The sequence below is a fragment of the Vulpes lagopus genome, chromosome X, assembly GCF_018345385.1.
Source record: "Vulpes lagopus strain Blue_001 chromosome X, ASM1834538v1, whole genome shotgun sequence".
Taxonomy (NCBI): Eukaryota; Metazoa; Chordata; class Mammalia; order Carnivora; family Canidae; genus Vulpes; species Vulpes lagopus.
Genome location: NC_054848.1, coordinates 40,761,519 through 40,782,455, shown reverse-complemented (window position 1 = coordinate 40,782,455; position 20,937 = coordinate 40,761,519). Strand labels below are relative to the sequence as shown.

General features: G+C 43.5%; 1 protein-coding gene across 3 annotated transcripts; it reads right to left on the bottom strand.

Moving 5' to 3' along the window:
- Nucleotides 1-2,364: 2,364 nt before the first annotated feature.
- RGN (regucalcin) lies at nucleotides 2,365-20,083 on the bottom strand. 3 transcript variants are annotated; one of them, XM_041741435.1, is made up of 8 exons: nucleotides 19,859-20,083; nucleotides 19,048-19,216; nucleotides 18,048-18,225; nucleotides 15,609-15,791; nucleotides 6,719-6,934; nucleotides 5,069-5,200; nucleotides 4,552-4,706; nucleotides 2,365-2,781 (listed from the first exon to the last, which is right to left on the bottom strand). In XM_041741435.1, exons 3-8 carry the CDS (start codon nucleotides 18,208-18,210, stop codon nucleotides 2,731-2,733), a joined length of 900 nt encoding a protein of 299 aa, XP_041597369.1. In that variant the 5' UTR covers nucleotides 18,211-18,225; nucleotides 19,048-19,216; nucleotides 19,859-20,083; the 3' UTR covers nucleotides 2,365-2,730. The 3 variants fall into 3 exon arrangements, with proteins under 3 accessions (XP_041597369.1, XP_041597367.1, XP_041597366.1); XM_041741433.1 differs by lacking the exon at nucleotides 19,048-19,216 and having other exon boundaries at nucleotides 19,859-20,082; XM_041741432.1 differs by lacking the exons at nucleotides 19,048-19,216; nucleotides 19,859-20,083 and adding an exon at nucleotides 18,522-18,658.
- Between the last annotated feature and the right edge of the window lie 854 nt (nucleotides 20,084-20,937).

Here is a 20,937-nt window from a genome sequence, read left to right as displayed (position 1 = left end):
GGAGTCCCAGAAAGAGAAATGAGGCAGACAAAATATTTGAAGAAATAATTTCCCAAACTTCCCAAGTTATGTGATATATATACATCATAATCAAATTGCAGAAAACTAAAGACAAAGACAAAGTCTTGAAATCTCCAAGAAAAAAAATTACTCATTACCTGTAGGGAAATAATGATTTTGAAGACTAGCTTTCTCATCAGAAACCATGAAGGCCAGAAGAAAATAGCAAAAATTTAAAGTGCCAAGAGGCTGGAAGTAAAGAACTATCAACCATGAATTCCATATCCAGTGAAAATAGCCTTCAGGGATGAAGGTGAAATAAAGACACTCTCATATGAAGTAAAAATGAGAGAATTCATAGCAGCAGACCTACTCTAAAAGAACTGTTAATGGAAGTTCTTCAGACAATAAAATGGAGAGCAAAAGAAACTTAGAATATCAGAAATGAAGAAAGAACAACAGAAATGGTAAATATTTTGTTAAAGATAATAAACTATTCTTTTCCTCTTGAATTCTTCAAAACACACTTGATGGTTGAAAGCAAAACATTTAACATTAATGAGGCACCTGGCTGGCTCAGTCAGTAGAACATGGGACTCTTGACCTCAGGGTTGTTAAGTTTGAGCCCCACGTTGGGTGTAGAGATTACTTCTTAAAAAAATCTTTTTTAAAAAGATTTTATTTATTCATAAGAGACACACAGAGAGAGGCAGAGACATAGGTGGAGGGAAAAGCAGGCTCCCCATGGGGAGCCTGATTCAGGACTCAATCCTGGAACACGGGATCACGTCCTGAGCAGAAGGCAGATGCTCAACCACTGAGCCACTTAGGTGTCCCTTAAAAAATAAAATCTTTAAAAAACCTTGATGAATTTTCAATGGATTTCAATGGATTTTCAAGGGATAAAGAGAGGACATTACATATTGAAAAAAAGTGAATTCATTGAAAAGATATTCAGTTTTATTTTTATTTATTTATTTATTTTTAAAAAGATTTTATTTATTTATTCATGAGAGACCAGAGAGAGAGAGAGAGGCAGAGACACAGACAGAGGGAGAAGCAGGCTCCATGCAGGGACCCTGACGTGGGACTCAATTCCGGATCTGAAGGCGACGCTAAACCGCTGAGCCACCTGCGCTTTCCTGATAGTTTTATTTATTTATTTTTTTTTATTTTTTTATTTTTTTGTTTTTTTCCTGATAGTTTTAAATGCACCTAACAACAGAGTTCCAAAACTGTCAGAACTGAATAGAGAACAGAAAAATCCAAAATGATAGAGATTTCAACACTCCTTCCTCATTTATGTATAAAACTAGAAGACAGAAGCTCAGGGAAGATATAGAAGAACTGAACACCACCACCACCCAACTGAATCTAACTGCCATTTATACAACACTCCATTCATAATAGCAGAATGCACACTATTCTCAAATATAAATCTAACAAAACATGTACAAGACCTATATGCTGCAAAATGCTGATGAAAAAAGTCATAGAAAAAAAGAAAAAAGTCATAGAAGACCTATATAGCTGAAAGATGCACCATGCTCATGGGTTGGAAGACTCAAAATAGTAAAGATGCTAATTCTCTCCAAATTGTTCTACTGATTTTTTAAAAAGATTTATTTATTTATTTATTTGAGAGAGAGAGAGAGAGAGAGAACATGCATAAGCAGGGGGAGGGGAAAAGGAAGGGCTAGAGGGAAGCAGACTCCCCACTGAGCAGGAAGCCTGATGTGGGGCTCAATCCCAGGACTCCTGAGATCATGACCTGAGCTGAAGGCAGATGCTCAACCACTGAGCCACCCAGGTGCCCAGTTAAGCTGATTCTAAAATTTATATGGAACGCCAAAGGAACTAGAAGAACTAAGACAATTTTGAAAAAGAACAAAACTGGAGAAATAACACCATCCAATTTTAAAGCTAATTAATAGTGACAGACATAAGATCAGTGTTTTCCTGGGGATGAGGGCAGACATACAGAGGGACCAAAGCAAAGGATTACCAAGGAACACAGGTAAAGTCTTGGGGGTGGTAAATAGATTCATTACCTTGCTTGTGGTGTTGGTTTCATTAGTGAGTATATATGTAAAATTTATCAAATTGTAGACTTGAAATATGTATAGGTCAATTATAATTCAATAAAGCTATTTTTTTAAAAAGTATTCTCTAAAGTGATATATTGCTTTTACATTTATTAGGTGGCAGTTGGAGCCATGGATTTTGCCAGAGTTTCATTCTCATCCTCCAGTTATATTTTAACTTGCAAAAAGTAATATGTAGGAAAAATAATATGAAGGCAGGTTAGCACTGCAGTATATTTTATAAGATTATGACGAAAATAAAAAGGAACATAATCATAAGTCATTATAAGGCCATTATTTATTAGTTTTTTTAAGCTTTAGGTATAATAAGTATGGAATGCATAAAAGATATAGTAACCCCAGTCTCCTTCTAGCAATTTGCAAAGAGTAGAGGCTGATTGACAGTTGAACAATTCTTTATATTTCTGTAATACCTTTGTAGAAGGCCTCTTAGTGTGTTATCAAAACTACCTGTCACCCCTTATTAAAATGCTCTACCTCTTAAAAATGAAAAAAAAAAACAAACGTAATTTTGCCTGTTAATAGTACCATTTCTTTAATTTGTTTTGTAACTAGATTGAAATTTCAGCTCTAGAATTTTCTACATGTCTTCAAATTTCCCCCAGTAGGAAAGAAGACCTGCCATTCATCCTGCATAGGGATAGGGAGGAATTCCTTTGACCCCAAGGCCAGTTATCTGTTAAAAAGAAAAACGAGAGAAATTTTGCTTAAAGGTAATTCTCAAGTATTCTTCAAAAGCATTTTTTATGATTCATAATAATATATTTAGCTACCAATTATACTTGTTTTATTTCCTATCATAAAAAGGAATTACTTGATTAAGTCGAGTCCAACACAATTATTCACATTGATAATAGTCCAACTAGCAACCATCTGCAATTAACTTGGATTTAAAACTGAATTTATTTATACCATCTTCCTATTTCTTTTCAGTTTGAGAGGTCCATAATTTTTTTTAAAGATTCATTTATTTATTCATGAGAGACACAGAGAGAGGCAGAGACACAGGCAGAGGGAGAAGCAGGCTCCATGCAGGGAGCCCGATGTGGGACTCGATCCTGGGACCATGGGATCACGCTCCAAGCCAAAGGCATTCGCTCAATCACTGAGCCACCCAGGCTTCCTGGTCCATAATTTTTTTAAAAAGATGTTATTTATGTATTTGAGATATATATAGAGAGAGATAGCAAGAGCAAGGAGGAGGGGCAGAGGGAGAGGGAGAAGCAGACTCCCCGCTGAACAGGGAGCCTGACTCGGGGCTTGATCCCAGGACCCTGAGATCATGATCTGAGCCAAAGGCAGATGCTTAACTGACTAAGCACCCAGGTGTCCCTAGAGGTCCTTAATTTTTATCAGTGTTTGTTTTGTTGCAAAAAGGAAGAAGCCCAAAGATATTCTTTTGACACCAAAACAATCAACTGATCTCATAAACATGTTTCAAACACTGATTTTTCAAGCTCGTTCTATTGATTTACAGAATTTCGGCAAACACTACTGAAGCACAACAATATTTTGAAATACTGCACAAAGTGGGCTAAACACATGATCTTGTACTTACAGTCTATAAAGTCTAAATAAAATGTTTGGGATCCCTGGGTGGTGCAGCGGTTTAGCGCCTGCCTTTGGCCCAGGGCACGATCCTGGAGACCCCGGATCAAATCCCACATCGGGCTCCCGGTGCATGGAGCCTGCTTCTCTCCCTCTGCCTATGTCTCTGCCTCTCTCTCTCTCTCTCTGTGTGTGTGTGTGTGTGTGTCTCTCATGAATAAATAAATAAAATCTTAAAAAAAATAAAATGTTTTAAAAAGTCTAGCATAAAAAAAAAAGTCTAGCATGATGAGCTTAAAATTGCTAAATAGAGAAATGCCTGGGTGGCTCAGTCGGTTGGGCACCAGACTCTTGATTTTGGCTCAGGTCATGATCTGAGGGTCGTAAGATCAAACCCCTGGTTGTGCTCTACACTGGGTGTGGAGCCTACTTAAGATTTTCTCTCCCTCTCCCATTGCCCTCCTTGTCCCAACTCGAGTGTGTGTGTGTGTGTGTGTGTGTGTGTGTGCGCACACACACACACATATACCTGCTTTCTCTTGCTAAAAAAAATACTAAGTAGAATTATGTTTTGGAAGTATGGAAAAGCACTAATCAGAGCACATGGGTGGCTCAGTCAGTTGGGTGTCTGCCTTTGGCTCAGGCCATAATCTTGGGGTCCTGGGATCCAGCCCTGTGCCTGGCTCCCTGCTGAGCAGGGAGCCGGCTTCTCCCTCTCCTTCTGCCCCTCTCCCTGTTCGTGCTCTTTCTCTCTTGCTCTCTCTCTCTCTCTCTCTCTCAAATAAATAAAAATGAAATATAAATAAATAAATAATAAAAAGAAAAAGCACTAATCACTCAATTACTTAGCCAAGGATCTCCCATCTCACCCTCAAATTAAAATAAATAGCTGGATCACCTTGAAAATCCCACCAGCTTCAGGCTGCTTCAGAAGACTCTCAGGGTCCATTCCATCCCGGGCACAGGTCACATACATTTCAGAGTAGTCCTTCCCTCCAAAGCAGCATGAAGTTGTTTTATCAACAGGTAACTTCACAGTTTGGAGTCTTTTCCCTAGATCACCAAATATTTTTTTGAGAGTCCAGCTCTAGCAAATTTTCAACCTGCACTACTGTTCGGGACCCCTTGTAGAGGATTAGGGATAATCAAAAAGGATTGTGGAGGTCAGACTTCAGCCATGTATTTAACCTACCTTCCCTGACAATTTGTTTTGGGCAAAAAGACTTAACCTCCTCAGGAAAAGAAGTTATGCCTGTAAGTTTTGTGCTCTATCTTTGGCCTTTATTTCCAAGCCGTCCTACTGAGACCTCTGAATATAGCTCCATATAACTTTATTAGTAATGAAGTTTCTTTGGTTGCTAGTGTCGTGTTTTTTTCTAGACATGGCAGGGATTTTTTTCTTTTGCTGTGCCTACCTGTCTGAGGATCCAAACGAATCACTCTTCCTCCATTGTAACAGGCCACCCAGAGCTTCCCCTCAGTATCGATACACATTCCATCTGGAATTTGTTCTTCTTTCTCCAGCTTGTAAACACTTCTGCGGTTGGCTAGGGTTAAAACAAACAAATATACACACATGACAAAGCAACAGGCCACTCAATGCTGGGTATCAGACAAGGAGCTCGCAAGCTGACTGTAAATCCTGATGACTTTTGCTTATTCCGGGTCTGGCATGTGGGATGGTTCAGAAGAATTCCTAACTAAACAAAAATGTCCAGAAACACGAGTGGGCACTCCTCAACTAAGGATTTTTGCCACATGATTTGGGGGTGATTGCACTCTCTTTAGTTTGTGTACAGTCATATCCATCTAAGCTTTTGGAGAAGGAGAGCCAAAAGGGAGTTGAATTCTTTTTTTTTTTTTTTTGGAAGTAGAATTCTTAATAAAATACCAATAGTTCTTTTTGAGGTTGACCTGAACTGAAGCTCTGAGCACCCACCTCGGATACAGTTCAGTCTGCGGTTAGACCTTTGCTGTTTTGCTTATAAAAATGCTGACTTTGATTAACTCCAAGATCTAGAAGGCAACTTAATGGTACCGTACCATGTGAATGGTTCATATGCAAAAAATAGTAAGATGTGAGAGTTCTGTTTCTGCCCAGCTGAATGCTCCAAAATCATCTTATCAAAACTCAATATTGAAGAGCTTATTTCTGAGAGGAGGGGTAATCTGGAGCCAACCAGCTGGCATTAAAGGGGGGGGGGGAATCACAGGATACAAAGAACCCCCCCCCCCCATCAAGCTCCAGAAGAAATTTACACTAGAAAATCCAGGTCATCATGGTAACTGCATTGTGGTATAATGGAAAAAAAGATGTTAAAACCATATGTCAGTAAAAATGGGTACAAACAGTTATAACAAAGAGCCTTATATATTTCAAAGCAAAACATCTGTATTGAAATAACTGGCCTCTCGTTAAATCTACACGAGAGCCTTGTGATATTTTTTTTGAGTTGCTTTTATGATTGGTTTTGCTCTTGTGGTTTGGCACCTTCCACAAAACAGTTTCAAGAACTCCCTCCTGATTTTTCCTCAAGAATTCTTTCCTTCCCAGTTTCCAACTGTGGCTCATGCAGAACTCACTGATGGAACTGAACAATCTGCAGCTACATTTTAGACTTTTCCACTTTGGAAGATTGTTATTTGTCTCTGAGTATTGCCTACCATTAACTAAAGGACAAATGAGAAATGCCAACCCCAACCCTAACTTTCTGTTCTTTTATCTAATTCTGCTGTGTAATATTTGCTTGTAGGCATCTCCCGGTAGAACAGCATCCATTGCACAGTGAGCCTCTTTCTAGAGATGGTGGCGAGAGAGGGGATTAAGGATCTATTCATATTATGTCCGTGGTGGCCACAGTTAGTTGTGTTGAGGGCCATGGCTTGATTGGCCGCACAGTTGAGTCTGGGCAATTATGACTATGTTGGAATAGTCACATCAGACAGTTCTTTATTTGACAAGTAAGGGCCTTTTCATATAAGTTGAGGAAGAGGCAGCTTACTAGTTACACACATATGAAAAAAAATACCAGCAGTATTAAGAAGAATAATGAAAAAGTACATACAGATCTTCCCCGTCTGCAGGTCATAGTCAAAGGCATCCACGGAGTAGGACAGACTATCAATGTAATAGAAGATCTTGTGATCCAGGGACCAATCCAAACCATTGGAGATGTCCACCTGGTCAAAATACTTTTCCACATGGCCGTCAGGAAAGAGGGAGTACAGGGACCCCTGGTGCCGTTCCAGAACTGCTGGGGCCGTTTCCTCAGCCATGGTGCCTACAAAACCCCAAAAGCGCTGGGTTTAGCATCACAGCACCTTGCCCCATGCCCTACACCATCTTTTATCAAAAGGCTCCTTTCCCAGCATTAAATAAAGGAAACTAGGGGCATCTGGGTGGCTCAGTGGTTGAGCTTCTGCCTTCAGCTCAGGTTGTGATCCTGGGGTCCTGGGATTGAGTCCTGCATCCGGCCCCCCACAGGGAGCCTGCTTCTCCCTCTGCCGATGTCTCTGTCTCTCTCTTTGTGTCTCTCATGAATATGTGAATAAAATCTTAAAGAAAAAAAATCAAGGAAACTATTATATGATCCCCATCTGGGTCCTATATTAGAAAAAAAGAAATGACAACTACCTTGCTTATGATGCGAATGGGAATCACACCGACAGGTCTAGTTCCAAATAAGGAGAACATCTCTACCAACTCCACTTTCTCCCACTGAGCGCAACTCTACAATCTAGACCAAACCTATGGTAGAGCTATTTGAGAACTCTGAAAAGTCAATATCAGGCAGCTCTGGGAAGAACAACGTAATTTGCAGTGCCACCTAATGGGTGGTTAGTTCTCCATTTTATTTTCCAGATGTCCCGGCCTGAACTCAACACAGCTGAAACTTGGAAGTGAGCACCGTGGTGAAGACAGAGATCCAAGAGAAACCCTCTCAGTCTGGCTCAAGGAGCAGAAAGGAAACTCCTGAGGCTCAAAGAGTGGAAGAAATCTCTGCTTCTTTTCTTTACATTTGCTTTCTCAAATAGCTCCACTGTAGGTTTGTTCCATATAGTAGGGTTGCTCTCAGTGGGAGGAAGTCGGGTTGGGAGAGATGTTCTCCTTCTTATTGGGAACCAGACCTGTCAGTGTGATTTCCATTCGCATCATAAGCAAGGTAGTTGTCATTTTTTTTCTAATATAGGACCCAGATGGGGATCATATAATAGTTTCCTTGATTTTTTTATTTAAGATTTTATTTATTTATTTGTGAGAGACACAGAGAAAGGCAGAGACATAGGCAGAGGGGGAGGCAGGCTCCCCGTGGGGGGATGTAGGACTCCATCTCAGGACCCCAGGATCATGCCCTTAGCCAAAGGCAGATGCTCGACCACTGAGCCACCCACGTGCCCCACCCTGCTTCTTTTCTACTCCTTTCTCCAGTCTACCAGCTATTTGAAGCAAGGGTAGTTAACAGCAGAGAGTGGCCCACAACAGGAAACTGCAGGAATCAAGACTTAGGGAAGGGGACATTCCTCTCCAGCTGGTTGAAGACAGAGCTCCAAAAGGGGAGAGCCAAACACTGCTGCTTTTACATCCCTCTCCTCCTCTGTCTGGCTGCTGCGTAGCCCCAGAGACAGCATTGTTCTAGAAATGGGTACTTTCTGGCTGGAGGAATGACAAAGACAGCTCCAGGAAAATGGGAAGTACTTGGAGATAGTGAAGAGGGATATTGCTCAGGAATGCAATTCCATAAAGCTGTTTATGATCGCCCGGGCTCATCTTCTACTTGTACGTGCACGAATCTGGTTCTAATTAGCATACCAAAGACTGAAAATGCGGCTGTGGTTAGAACTCACCAGTCTCAGGCTGACCACTGAGTAGCCTAGATGTGAGCCAGATCCTAATGGCACCTCACAAACAGCAGGCTCAAGCTTTTCGGTTAAATGTTCTGAACCTATAGATCACTAACTAGGGCAAATATATCAACATTCTCCATAGGATTGAACCAAGATCCAGGGTCTCAAAATAATATTTAAAATTTCTAGGAAACTTGGCAATGCAAGGAAGGAGAAGGGAGTAGAGGACACAACGAATAGCCAAATAAACATTTTAGAACTGGGGCATCTGGGTAGCTCAGGGGTTGAGCATCTATCTGCCTTTGGCTCAGGTTGTGATCCTGGAATCCAGGGATCCAGTCCTGCATTGGGCTCCCCGCAAGGAGCCTGCTTCTCTCTTTGTCTATGTATCTGCCTCTCTCTCTATGTCTCTCATGAATAAATAAATAAAATCTTAAAAAGATTTTTTAGAACTGAAAAAGAAAATAATAATAATAATAAAATAATCTAGAAACTGACTGGATGGATTTGCTAGCAGGATAGAGATGACAAAGGAAAGAGTTAGTGTAGCGAATGATAGGTAATTATCCAGGAGCACTTGGCTGGCTCAGTCGGTAGAGGGCACGCGAGATTCTTGATCTTGGGGTTGTGAGTTTGAGCTCCATGTTGGGCCTAGAGATTACTTAAAAAAATTAAAAATCTTAAAATATATTTAAAAAGAAATTATCTAATGTGAACGACAGAAATAATATTGAAAAAAATGAACAGAGCTTTAGAGATCTGTGGAACAAAAGAACTAACATATGTGTCATTGGATTCCTAGAGAAGAGGAGGAAAATACAGGGTGGAAACACATTTGAAGAAGTAATGGTTTAAAACTCAAGTTTGGTGAAAAGCAGAAAACTATAAGTAGGCTCCATCCCAGCGTGGAGCCCAGCATGGGAGCTTGAACTCATAATCCTGAGATCAAGACCACAGCCAAGATCAAGAGTTGAATCCTTGACTGAGCTACCCAGGTGCCCCAGAAGGGACACATTTTTCATTTGCTGAAAGAAAAAAAAGATGTCAGCCTAGAATTCTATATTCAATGAAAGTATCTTTCAAGAATGAAGGTGAAATAAAGATATTCTCATACAAAGTAAAACTGGGAGAATTCATAGCCAGCATACCTGTTCTAACAGAATTGCTAAAGCAAGTTCCTTAGAAGGGAAATGACATCAAAATGCAGCTTGAAACAACAAAATGAAGAGCAATGGAAATAGTAAATTTAATAAACAGTTCTTCTCTTTAGTGCTTTAAAATATTTCTTTTTTTGTTAAAGATTTTATTTTTTAAAAGATTTTTTATTTTAAAGTAATCTCTATATCCAACCTAGGGCTTGAACTCACAACCCCGAGATCAAGAGTTGCATGCTCCACCAACTGAACCAGCCAGGCACCCCTTTAAAATATTTTTGATGGTTAAAGCAAAAATTACATTTTCCAACAGGATTTATATGTATGTATATAAAGACAACTATAGGGACGCTTGGCTCAGGGCTTGAGCCAGGAGTTCCAGGGTCAAGTCCCAGATTGGGCTCCCTGTGGGGATCCTGCTTCTCCCTCTGCCTATGTCTCTGCCTCTCTCTGTGTCTCTCATGAATAAATAAATAAAATCTTTAAAAAAAAGACAACTATAGTATAAAGAAGTGATAATCAATTGAAGCGGTAAAATCTTGATTATAGATAGACTGCAAAAAGTTAACTGTAGGGCAGCCCGGGTGGCTCAGCGGTTTAGTGCCGCCTTCAACCCAGGGCGTGATCCTGGAGACCCGGGATCGAGTCCCACGTCCGGCTTCCTGCATGGAGCCTGCTTCTCTGTTTGCCTGTGTCTCTGCCTCTGTCTCTCTGTGCCTCTCATGAATAAAAAAATAAAATCTTAAAAAAAAGTTAACTGTATATTTTACAATCCTTTCAGAAGCCCTTAAAAAACTATACAGAGAGATACAGCAAAATACCATCATAAATAAATTAAAATTGAATTCTAAAGAAGGTTGAAGTAACCCAAAAGAAGGCAGGAAAGGGGAAACAGAGGAACAAAAAAATACAGAGGGAAAGAAGAGAAAACAAATAACAAAATGGTAGATCTACATCGAAGCATATCAATAATTAAAACACATCAATTAATACATTGTTGAGATGAATTTCTAAAAAATCCAATTATTTGCTTGCTGTAAGAAACTCACTTCTGGGACGCCTGAGTGGCTCAGTGGTTGAGCGCCTGCCTTCGGCCCAGGGCGTGATCCTGGAGTCCTGGGATTGAGTCCCACATCAGGCTCCCTGCATGGAGCCTGCTTCTCCCTCTGCCTGTGTCTTTGCCTCTCTCTCTCTGTGTGTCTCTCATGAATAAAAACAAAACAAAGCAAAACAACAACAACAAAAAACCCTAGCACTTAAAAAAAAAGAAAAAGAAACTCACTTCAGATATAATGATAGAGATTGTGTACACGTGAAAGGATGGGAAAAGCTATGCCATGCAAATATTGATTAAAATATTAGCTGGAGGGGCTGTATTAATATCAGACAAAATAATTAGAGCAAAGGGTGGCTCAGCAGTTTGGCGCCTCCCTTCAGCCCAGGGTGTGGTCTTGGAGTCCCAGGATCGAGTCCTGAATCGGGTTCCCTGCACGGAGCCTGCTTCTCCCTCTGTCTGAGTTGTGTCTCTGCCTCTCTCTCTCTCTCTCTCTTTGCGTCTCTCATGAATAAATAAATAAAATCTTAAAAAAATAATTAGAGCAAAGAAAATTACCAGGGATACATAGGGGTGCTACGTATCGTGAAAATGGTCAATTCACTAAGGAGACATAGCAACCTTAAATTTGTATGTGCTTAACAACAGAGCTTCAAAATACACAAAGCAAAAGTCAGAGCTGAAAAGAAATAGACAAATCTATAATTACAATTGGAGATGTCAGCATTCCTCTCTCAGTAATAGATACAAGTAGATAGAAAAATCAGCAAAGACATAGAACTGAACAGCATCAACCAATCTAAGTGGCATTTACAGAACACTGTACACTCAACAGCAGCAGAGTAAGAATGGGTTAAAGGAAAATAGACAAAAGTTGGGAAGCTTGAATAGCAAGCAAGACAGGGTAAATCCTCCCTCCTAGGGGACAAGGATGTTCACTCAGCAGTTTCGGGCTATAGGGTAGTTGGATTTGTTTCACTAATATTCCTCCCCACTGTCTGCCCCACAGAAAGAGATACCTGGAACGTGAATGTGAATTCCCCACTGCTCGGAAAGGGTTCTACCTTTGTGGGAAAGAACAAGCTGGAGCCCTGGCTTATACCTCACTGTCTAGGAGTGAGCACACACAGGTCAGACCTTGGGTGTAGTGACACCCTCAGGCTTCTACCTACCACCTCCTGACTATCAAATGACTCTGCCCTTTCCTGGTCCAGAAATATCTCCTAGTACCTGCTGAAAGCTATGAACTCTCTAGAAAAAAGTTTTCAGGTGCTTCAGTTTGTACACCCACAATGATGCCTACAATTTTAAGAGGTCTCCTCCAGGCACAGTTTAAAAACTGGGGACTCCAGGCTAAGGACTCAGGCTTCCGAGGATGTCTTCGTTTTGTCTCACAAAGAGCCACAGAACTGTATACTATAGCCATAAGGGAGAGAGAAAATCAATTTTGACAGCAGGTAGGGTATCCAATCCTATTTCCTTATCCTGCAGAAATCAGTGGCAGAGGGCTTCCAATCGATTCTCATCTTTAATCTTTCAACCTGACCTGGACTAGATCTGTGGTTGTGTAAAGTCCAGGGATATGAGAAGCGAGCCATGGCCAGTCATTCAGATCTCACGTACCTTCCATGCTGAAAGTGAATGGAGCCACGGCAGCATGGCTGATAACGTGAGGAGGCAGGGTGGGGAGGTGGAAACAGCAGGGTTTTGGAATCAACTTTGGCTAATTTGTTATGACGAGAAGGAAATAAGAATGTATGTGAAATGTATTATTTAACTGGAAACTATAGTTACATTTCACTGAAAGCTGAACATAAGCCATTCTACAGCCATCACAGTCAACATTGGTTCAAGAAAGAATCATCAACAAATGTAAAACCCAAGAAGAGATGTTTTGCTGAGGACTAGGATATTTGGTCGGTCTTCAGGTATCTCCCTCCGTGTGGCAGCTAGCCTCCAAGTGATCCCTGCCTCCCTATCCCCCTAAGGGATATTCACACCCTTTGCATGTAGTCTCTTCTATCATTGTGTGACCAATAGCACATGACAGAAGTGATGGTTTATCACTTCCAAAATTATAGTATGACTGTAGCCTCTGTTTTGGGTGTCCTCATTCTCTCTCTCTCTCTCTCTCTCTCTCTCTCTCTCTCTCCTCACTGGCCCTGGGAGAAGCCATGTCCAGAGCAGCCCTATGGAGAGGCCCACTTGGTAAGGAACTGAAACCTCCTGCCGACCCCTTGTGAGTGAGCTTGGACATGAATCCTCCAGGTCCCTTGAGAGACTCCAGCCCCTTCTGAGGCTACAGCCCCCGCCAACAGCTTGACTGCAACTTCATGATACAGCTTTGAACTAGAACCATCGGGCTAAACCACATCCAGATTCTTAACCTTCAGAAACTATGTGATGTAAGAAATATTTCTTATTTTAAGCTGCTAAATTTCAGGGTAGTTTGTTACACAGCAATAAATGACTAATAAACCCCACAAAATGTTTATAAATCACAATTAAAATAATAACCATGGGGGCGCCTGGGTGGCTCAGTCGGTTAAGTCTCCGACTCTTGATTTCAGCTCAGGTCATGATCTCAGGGTTGTGAGATGGAGCCCTGCGCTGGGCTCATGCTCAAGGCAGAGTCTGCTTGTCCCTCTTCCTGCCCCTCTGCCCCTCTGTTCTCTTTCTATCTGAAATAAGTAAATGAAATCTTTAAAAAAAATTAGTAATTATGCAGTAGAGAAATCTGAGAAGACCTAAACCAGGTGATCAAAACGAACATCACCCACGAGGGACATGGTATCCAGGTGGGATACCTGGACAAAGACAGAGTATCACCTCTGTAGTATTCTAGCGACAAATGTACAGCATCGATCTAATCACAAGGAAACATTAGACAAACACAAGGACAAGAGGAACATGAGGAATGTTCTATTAAAAACAGGAGGAATTGCTTCCCTCTGCCTATGTCTCTGCCTCTCTCTGTGTCTCTCAGGAATAAATAAATAAAATCTTAAAAAAGGGCACCTGGGTGGCTCAGTGGTTGAGTGTCTGCCTTTGGCTCAGGCCATGATCCCAGGGTCCTGGGATCGAGTCTCGCATTGGGCTTCTGCAGGGAGCCTGCTTCTCCCTCTGCCTGTGTTTCTGCCTCTCTCTGTGTCTCTCATGAATAAATAAGTAAAATCTTAAAAAAGGGGGGATAGTTGTGTGTATTCTTCAAACATGGCAGGGTCATAAAAAACAAGAAAGGCTATGTTCTGTCCCAGACTACAGAGGTTTAAAGAGACATGTCAACTAAATGCAATACATAATCCTAGACTGGATCCTGTGGTGGAGGGGAAAAAATACTATAAAAGACATTATTTGGTTAATAGACAAAACTAGAGTATAGATAGTATGTCAGATATAACTGTTAACAATGTTAAACTTTTTTTAAGTTGATAACTAAACTGAGGTAGTGCAAGAATGTCATTTTCTTGGGAAAATCACATGGAAGTATTTTCCAGGGTTGTGATGTATGCAACTTACTTTCAAATGATTCTGGAGGAAAGTATGTTGATATACATAGAGAGCGAGCAAATGGGACAAAATGTTGACAATAGGTGAATCTAGGTAAAGGGTGGACAGGTGTTGTTTGTACTATTTTTACTACTTTTTTCTGTCAATTTGAAACTATTTCCAATTTAAACATCATCAGCAACCACAAAACCTCTATTTTAAAACTCATTTAAACTATAATAGGACCACGTACATTTTAGTCTCTGCTAGAGACAGATATTGAAAGCTTTTCTCATGGCATTCTTAAAATTAAAAAATGATTTTTAACTTAATTTATTATTTTTGGGGCACCTGGGTGGCTCAGTCAGTTGAGCATCTGCCTTTGGCTCAGGTCATGACCCCAGGGTCCTGGGATGGAGCCCCACAACGGGGTCCTGGCTCAGTGGGGAGCGTGCTTCTCTCTCTCTCCCCTGCTAATGCTGTCTCTCTCATATAAATAAAATCTTTTAAAAAATTATCATTTTTAAGTTGATTTTTTAAAAAGATTTTATTTATTCATAGACAGAGAGAGATAGAGAGACAGAGAGAGAGGCAGAGACAGAAGCAGGCTCCATGCAGGGAGCCCGATGTGGGACTCGATCCCGGGTCTCCAGGATCACACCCCAGGCTGCAGGCAGCGCCAAACCGCTGCGCCACCAGGGCTGCCCTTAACAGTTGATTTTTAATTGGCTTTATCATATGTATGTATGTATGTATGTATGTATGTATGTACTTTTACACTTCTGTTAAGTAAACTCTACCCCCGGGACGCCAGGGTGGCTCAGCTGTTGGGCACCTGTTAGGCAGGGATCCGGGATTGAGTTCCACATTGGGGTCCCTGACAGGAGTCTGGTTCTCCCTCTGCTTATGTCTCTGCCTCTCTCTCTCTCTCTCTGGGTCTCTCATGAATAAATAATCTTTTTTTTAAATTTTTATTTATTTATGATAGTCACAGAGAGAGAGAGAGAGGCAGAGACACAGGCAGAGGGAGAAGCAGGCTCCATGCACCGGGAGCCCGACGTGGGATTCGATTCCGGGTCTCCAGGATCGCGCCCTGGGCCAAAGGCAGGCGCCAAACCGCTGTGCCACCCAGGGATCCCTAAATAAATAAATCTTAAAAAAAAAAAAACCAAAACTCTACCCCCAGTGTGGGACTCGAACTCATGATCCCAAGATCAAGAGTCATATGCTCTACCAACTGAGCCGGCCATGCGTCCCTTGGGATATATTTTTTAAGGAAAAGCTATTCAAGTAATAATAAAAGAAGAACCCAAGACCCGTTATGAATAACATTTTACCACTACCAATTCGAGACTTTCCTAAGTCCTGCTTCTCTCCCAAGCTCAGTCAATAGGTGCTAGAAATAAACCGTACCAGCAAAGTATCTTCCAGCGGGATCCACCTTTCCATCATTGAACCGATTGTTTTTCTTGTCTTTATCTACTGTGGCCAGGGCAACTGCTGACTGATTTTCCCAGTTCAAAGCACAGAACTTTGTTCCAATGGTGGCGACATAGCCTCTTCCCTGGCGAAGGGCCACAGAGCTAATGGGGGCATCTGCAGAAGCAAAAGCAGCAGTCAGGAGGCAGTAAGTGGGCCAGTGGCCCAGCAGCACACTGCGGTCATCCCGCCACCTGGCATCTCTAAGAGGATTCTAGCTCTTTTGACAATGGGAGTGCCCTCTCCCTTCTGTTGAGTGGTGAAGACATTTTTGATATTTGTTGAGCAGTATCCTGGGCAGCAGAGATAGAAAGGTGAAGGAAACCCAACTCTTCTGGAAACTTCCAGTCGAGTGGGAGAAGCAGAGAAATCACATCGGGGCAGCCACCATACATTGGAGCAGGTGCCACATAAAGTTCAAAGGGAGGGGATGTCTTTAACTGGGGTGGAATGGGGGAACGGGGAGCACCAAAGTAGCTGTCACAGAGCAAGTGATGCTTGATTCACCTGATCTCCAGGAAACTCAGAGATACAAACTGTGTTAGTTCTGGCAACTAGGTTTTGTGACATCTCTCTCTGATTCGGGACTTGTCTTTTCTAAGGGGTCCTGTTTTATGTATGTAATTGAAAGTTGTTTCTCAAATTCTTTTTTGGAAGGAAGCATGATAAAAAATAATAGAAACATAGATGTGGTGATAAAACAATCACGTGTGACTAGATTGCTATATTTTGTATTTTTTAATTTTAGGTTTTCTGGGCTTAACATTTTTCCACGTATAAGGAAACTTCTTTGTCTAGAGAGATTGATTACCATGGTGAACAGTCAGAGGAAACAAATTTATCAGTTTATTTTGAAGACATTTTCTTTTTTGTAAAAAATATTTGAGAGAGAGAGAGAGAGAGAGAGAGAGAGAGAGAGAGAGAGAATGGGAGGAGGAGCAGAGGGAGAAGGACAAGCAGACTCCCAGCTGAGCACAGAGCCCAATGCGGGGCTCGATCCCAGGACCCCTGAGATCATGATCTGAGCCAAAACCAAGAGTCGGTCCCTTAACCGACTCAGCCATTTAGGCACCCCTTGAAAACATTTTCTAAGCATCTATTCAGTAAGTGCAAAGCCCCATTCAGAAGTTGATTCCAGCCATTGAGAGGCCCAGGGAATGTGCAGCACAGTATTGGGAGGGCCACATTCTCATCATGCATCCTAACCTGTGGCCTGAGGCTTCTGGCAGCTAACTTCTGTAACTTCCTAAATTAACTGATACCATAATGCCTTTCTGTGGTTTGGGGGTGGTTGCAGATTAGGGATGGGAACATACCTCTACTGTGTGCACACTGGCAAAGAGAGACTAGGGCAACGGGTCCCTGCCTCTATGCTGGCCACTGGCCACAGTCACTTTGCCTCTAGCCACACTCATATCCCTGGGTGAGTTAAAAAGCTGTTCCCGGGGGGCAGGGGGCACCTGGGTGGCTCAGTGGTTGAGTGCCTGCCTTTGGCTCAGGTCATGATCCCGGGGTCCTGGGATTGAGTCCCACATCGGGCCCCCTGCATGGAGCCTGCTTCTCCCTCTGCCTGTGTCTCTGCCTCTCTCTCCATGTTTCTCATGAATAAATAAAATCTTTACAAAAAAATAAAGCTATTCCCTCTCATTAAAAAAAAAAAAGTTTGAGATCACCAGTTCTGGGATGAGACTGTCCCAAGGTCACAGGAATTCATTGTATCTCTTCCCATTAACAAAGAACAAGAAGCTTCCTTATCTCATATCAAACTCCTACAATGAGAAACCCCTCCTCTGGGAGTCACATGGCCATAAACAGAATCACATTCCAATGCCCTTGAAATTTGTCATGAATCTTATCTTGTACAGTGAACAGATAGTCCTGGTTGATACTTTGTAAGTCTGAAAGCCCTTCTTGGTACATTCAAAGAAGGAATATACCTGGTTTTTTTTTGGGGGGGGAGGGTTTTTGTTTGTTTGTTTCTGTTTCTGTTTTGTTTTTGTTTTGCAAATAAAGGACTTGGCCCGACCCAAGGTAGACAGCCTTTGCTGTGCCACAAACGGGCCTCCAACTTCTAAAGCTGTTATCCAAAGATGTTAAGGAAAGATCCTCCAGTGCCTGGTCAGTAACACAAAATGGGGACTGTTGCCCCTGGCCCGCGGGGGAAGAGGAAGTATTGAGCATCCAGAATTTACTCTTGGATCAAAGCGGGAGTGCGCAGGGTGTGGACAGAGGGAGTACGACCAAACAGCAGTTTTAAAGCATGTCCAGGATGCTTTAACAAGAAGTTCCCTGGGGAATGACACATCAGGTGACTGCCCCTCCCCGGGGAGAAGACGACGTGTGGGCGGATCTGAGCCCGGCCTTTATCCTTACCCACGGTCATGTGCTGCACGCTCTTGCTGAGCGAATCCCACCGGCAAACCTTTTTCGCAGGAATATCTACGAAGAGCAGAGAGTTGGCCGCCTCCTCCCACACCGGAGACTCTCCGCACCGGCAGTTCTCCCGCAAAACACACTCAATCTTAATGGAAGACATTGTCAAGGGGGTGCTCTGCGGAAGGTAACGGAGATAACACGGGATGTAACCGCATGGGGTGAATTCAGTCAAACTCCGGGCTTAAGGCCCTGGTAAGATGCCGATGCAGAACTGAGTTTTATCGGAACTGGAAAAATTTCTCTAAAATCAGAACAAAATAGGCAATGCGGCAGGAAGAGACATATATGAAAATGAAGACAGGGCTGATCGTCCATAACATGAGGCATCTTCAATCCACTTACCAGTGCTTGTTTTCAACTGTCTTTAAAAGAGAGAGAGAGGAAAAACCCCAAGCCCCCCCACATCCTTACCTTGGTGCTGATGACCCTCGGAGAGCTGGCTGCTGGCTGCTCTTGCACCCAAAGGCTGCCCTTTATGCCTGCGCCCTAGCCCCCGACTGAAGATGGGTCTGGTCAGGGGCGGGCAGCTCCCTCATTGGTGGCCCCTCCCCGCCCGCAGGTCACCAGCTCCTGCTACCCTCCCCACCCACTGATGGTGCAGACTCCCTTCTCCCACCTCTCCAAGGCCAGGGCCTGCATTTTTCTGACTTGCATTTTTAGAAGTTAGATTCACCGGTGATAATAAACTAAATTGGAGCTGACACCCGTTTCCAACTTGGTGCAGTGGAAGGGGTGGAGAAGGGGATATACGTGATCTGGGGATCTCTTGTAGGAATGGACAGTCCCTCGGCTACTTCTCGCTCCCGGGGAAGGCACTGTGCCAGTTTGGCAAGGAGTCTTGAACTTTACTGGCAGGAACATTCTATGCTGGGACTTGAGGCCAGAGTGTGACCAGCGAACAGGGAGAAGACAAAAATTATCAGAGAAGAAACATTACCTAAGACACCCCGTGGGAGAGGAAAACCAGGCAACTTTTCAGAGCCTCCTCTCTTTCCCAAACTCTTCCCAGCTGCTGACCCAAATTGTCTGCATTGTCATCCTTCCCCCTGGCATGTTTCTGCTTAGAAGTGAGTGGCCTCACCCACACATGGGCGAATTAATGACAGCTGAGGGAAAAGGAAAAAATAATCTTTGATTTCATATTTCCTTCTATACATTGCTTTTTTTAAAAAAAAAACGACTCAAATATTATTATTATTTTTTCGACTCAAATCTTAAACGCTGATGGCCAGTGTCGTAGCATTTGGAATCCTTGCTGGCTGTTAAAATTTGGCACAGGCTCCAAAGGCCTTCGTGTTATCGACCCGAGATAAGGCCCAGGATCAGACGAGGACCTTTTGCAATATTGACTTAATCGGGCGCTCCGGCGTGCAAGCTGAGGGTGGGAGGGCTGGGCCTCGCAACTGTCATTCCGCTGGGGCTTCCTGGGAGCCGGCTGCGGGGCGGCGGGGAACGGGCGCGCGCCGGCAGGTGTCCCCGCTGCACCTGAGCTGCGCGAGCGGCGAGGGGCCTCCGCACCCTCCGGCGGCGCCGCCGCAGCCTCGGGTGACCGTGAGGCCCCGTGAAACTGAAGGTCGAGTCCGCCTTGCCTCCGGCCGGGCCCAGGGGGCGCACGGGGTCCGGGTCCCCGGGGAGCAGGGGCAGTCGGCCTCTTTTCAGCCGGCCCCGGCGACTCTGTACCGGCCGTGGCTGGACCTTTGCACCCCCGGGGAGCCGGGCGGAGAGGCCAGCGCGACCCCGGCACTCACCGGGCTGGCGCCTTCCAGTGGCTCAAGGTCGGGCCGCAGAGAGAGGCCTGGGCTGGGGCAGGGCGGCTCAGCAGGTGGGTGGCAGCAGCTGGGGGTGTGGGCCGGGGAGTGCACCCCCGACGCTGTCCCTCTCCTCCGTGGCTCCTGGAAGAATCGTAGGAAGCCACCCGCGACGGGTGGGGCGGGGCAGACGCTTGGAGCCCGGGAGCCAACCCTCCGAGTCTGGCGAGTTTGGCCGGGGAGCTAAGGTTTCTCTCTTACCTAAACAAGAAAAGTTGTTAAAATACCTAACAGAGATTGGGGTCGAGGGTCCGGTTAAACACAAGCAGGTTCAAAGAGGAAAGAACAAAGCGGTTAAACAAATCCACCCTTTTCCTAGCGGGAGAAGAACGACTGTTGGCTGGAGTCCAGCTCTTGCAAAGCTTTTTTGGGGAGGGGGGGAAGGAAAGGCCTTATTTGATTGGATTTAAAAAATCAAATGGAAGAAACGACCCTAAGCAGTGCTCAGCTTCGCACTCTCCTTTGAGAGGCTACGTCACCACCCATATTTTTCTCGAAATAACTTGCAAGTTTCAAACATTTTTTAAAAATTAAGGGAGACAGGTAAACAGAACGGTGGTTCCCGCTGGCGGATGAGAGCTGAGGAGTAACTGTGAAGGGGTTAAGGGAACTTTCTGGGGGGTAATGGAAACTATGTGAGTGGAGGTTTGAGTTGCATAGAAGTAGGTACTGTCCCTATTCGTCTGGTGGGACTCTTGAGATTTGTGGATTTTATTGTATATGTTGAATCCCAGGTCAGGGCTACCTTATTATCATTATTATTTTAATTTTTAAAGTAGGCTCCATGCCCAGCGTGGGGCTTGAACTCAGTCATGACCCTGAGATCAAGAGTCACTGCCTCTGCCAACTGAGTCAGCCAGAGCCCGGTGCCATCTCATTGATCTGTCTCAATCTCTTCTCGCATTCCTGGCCATCCGCACTATCCTAAGAGCCCTTAGTGCACTCAAATCACGATCACTGTGGCATTCCAGTTCCCTTTAATTCACTGAGGAGGAAAGGCCAGAGATCAAGCTCCAAAG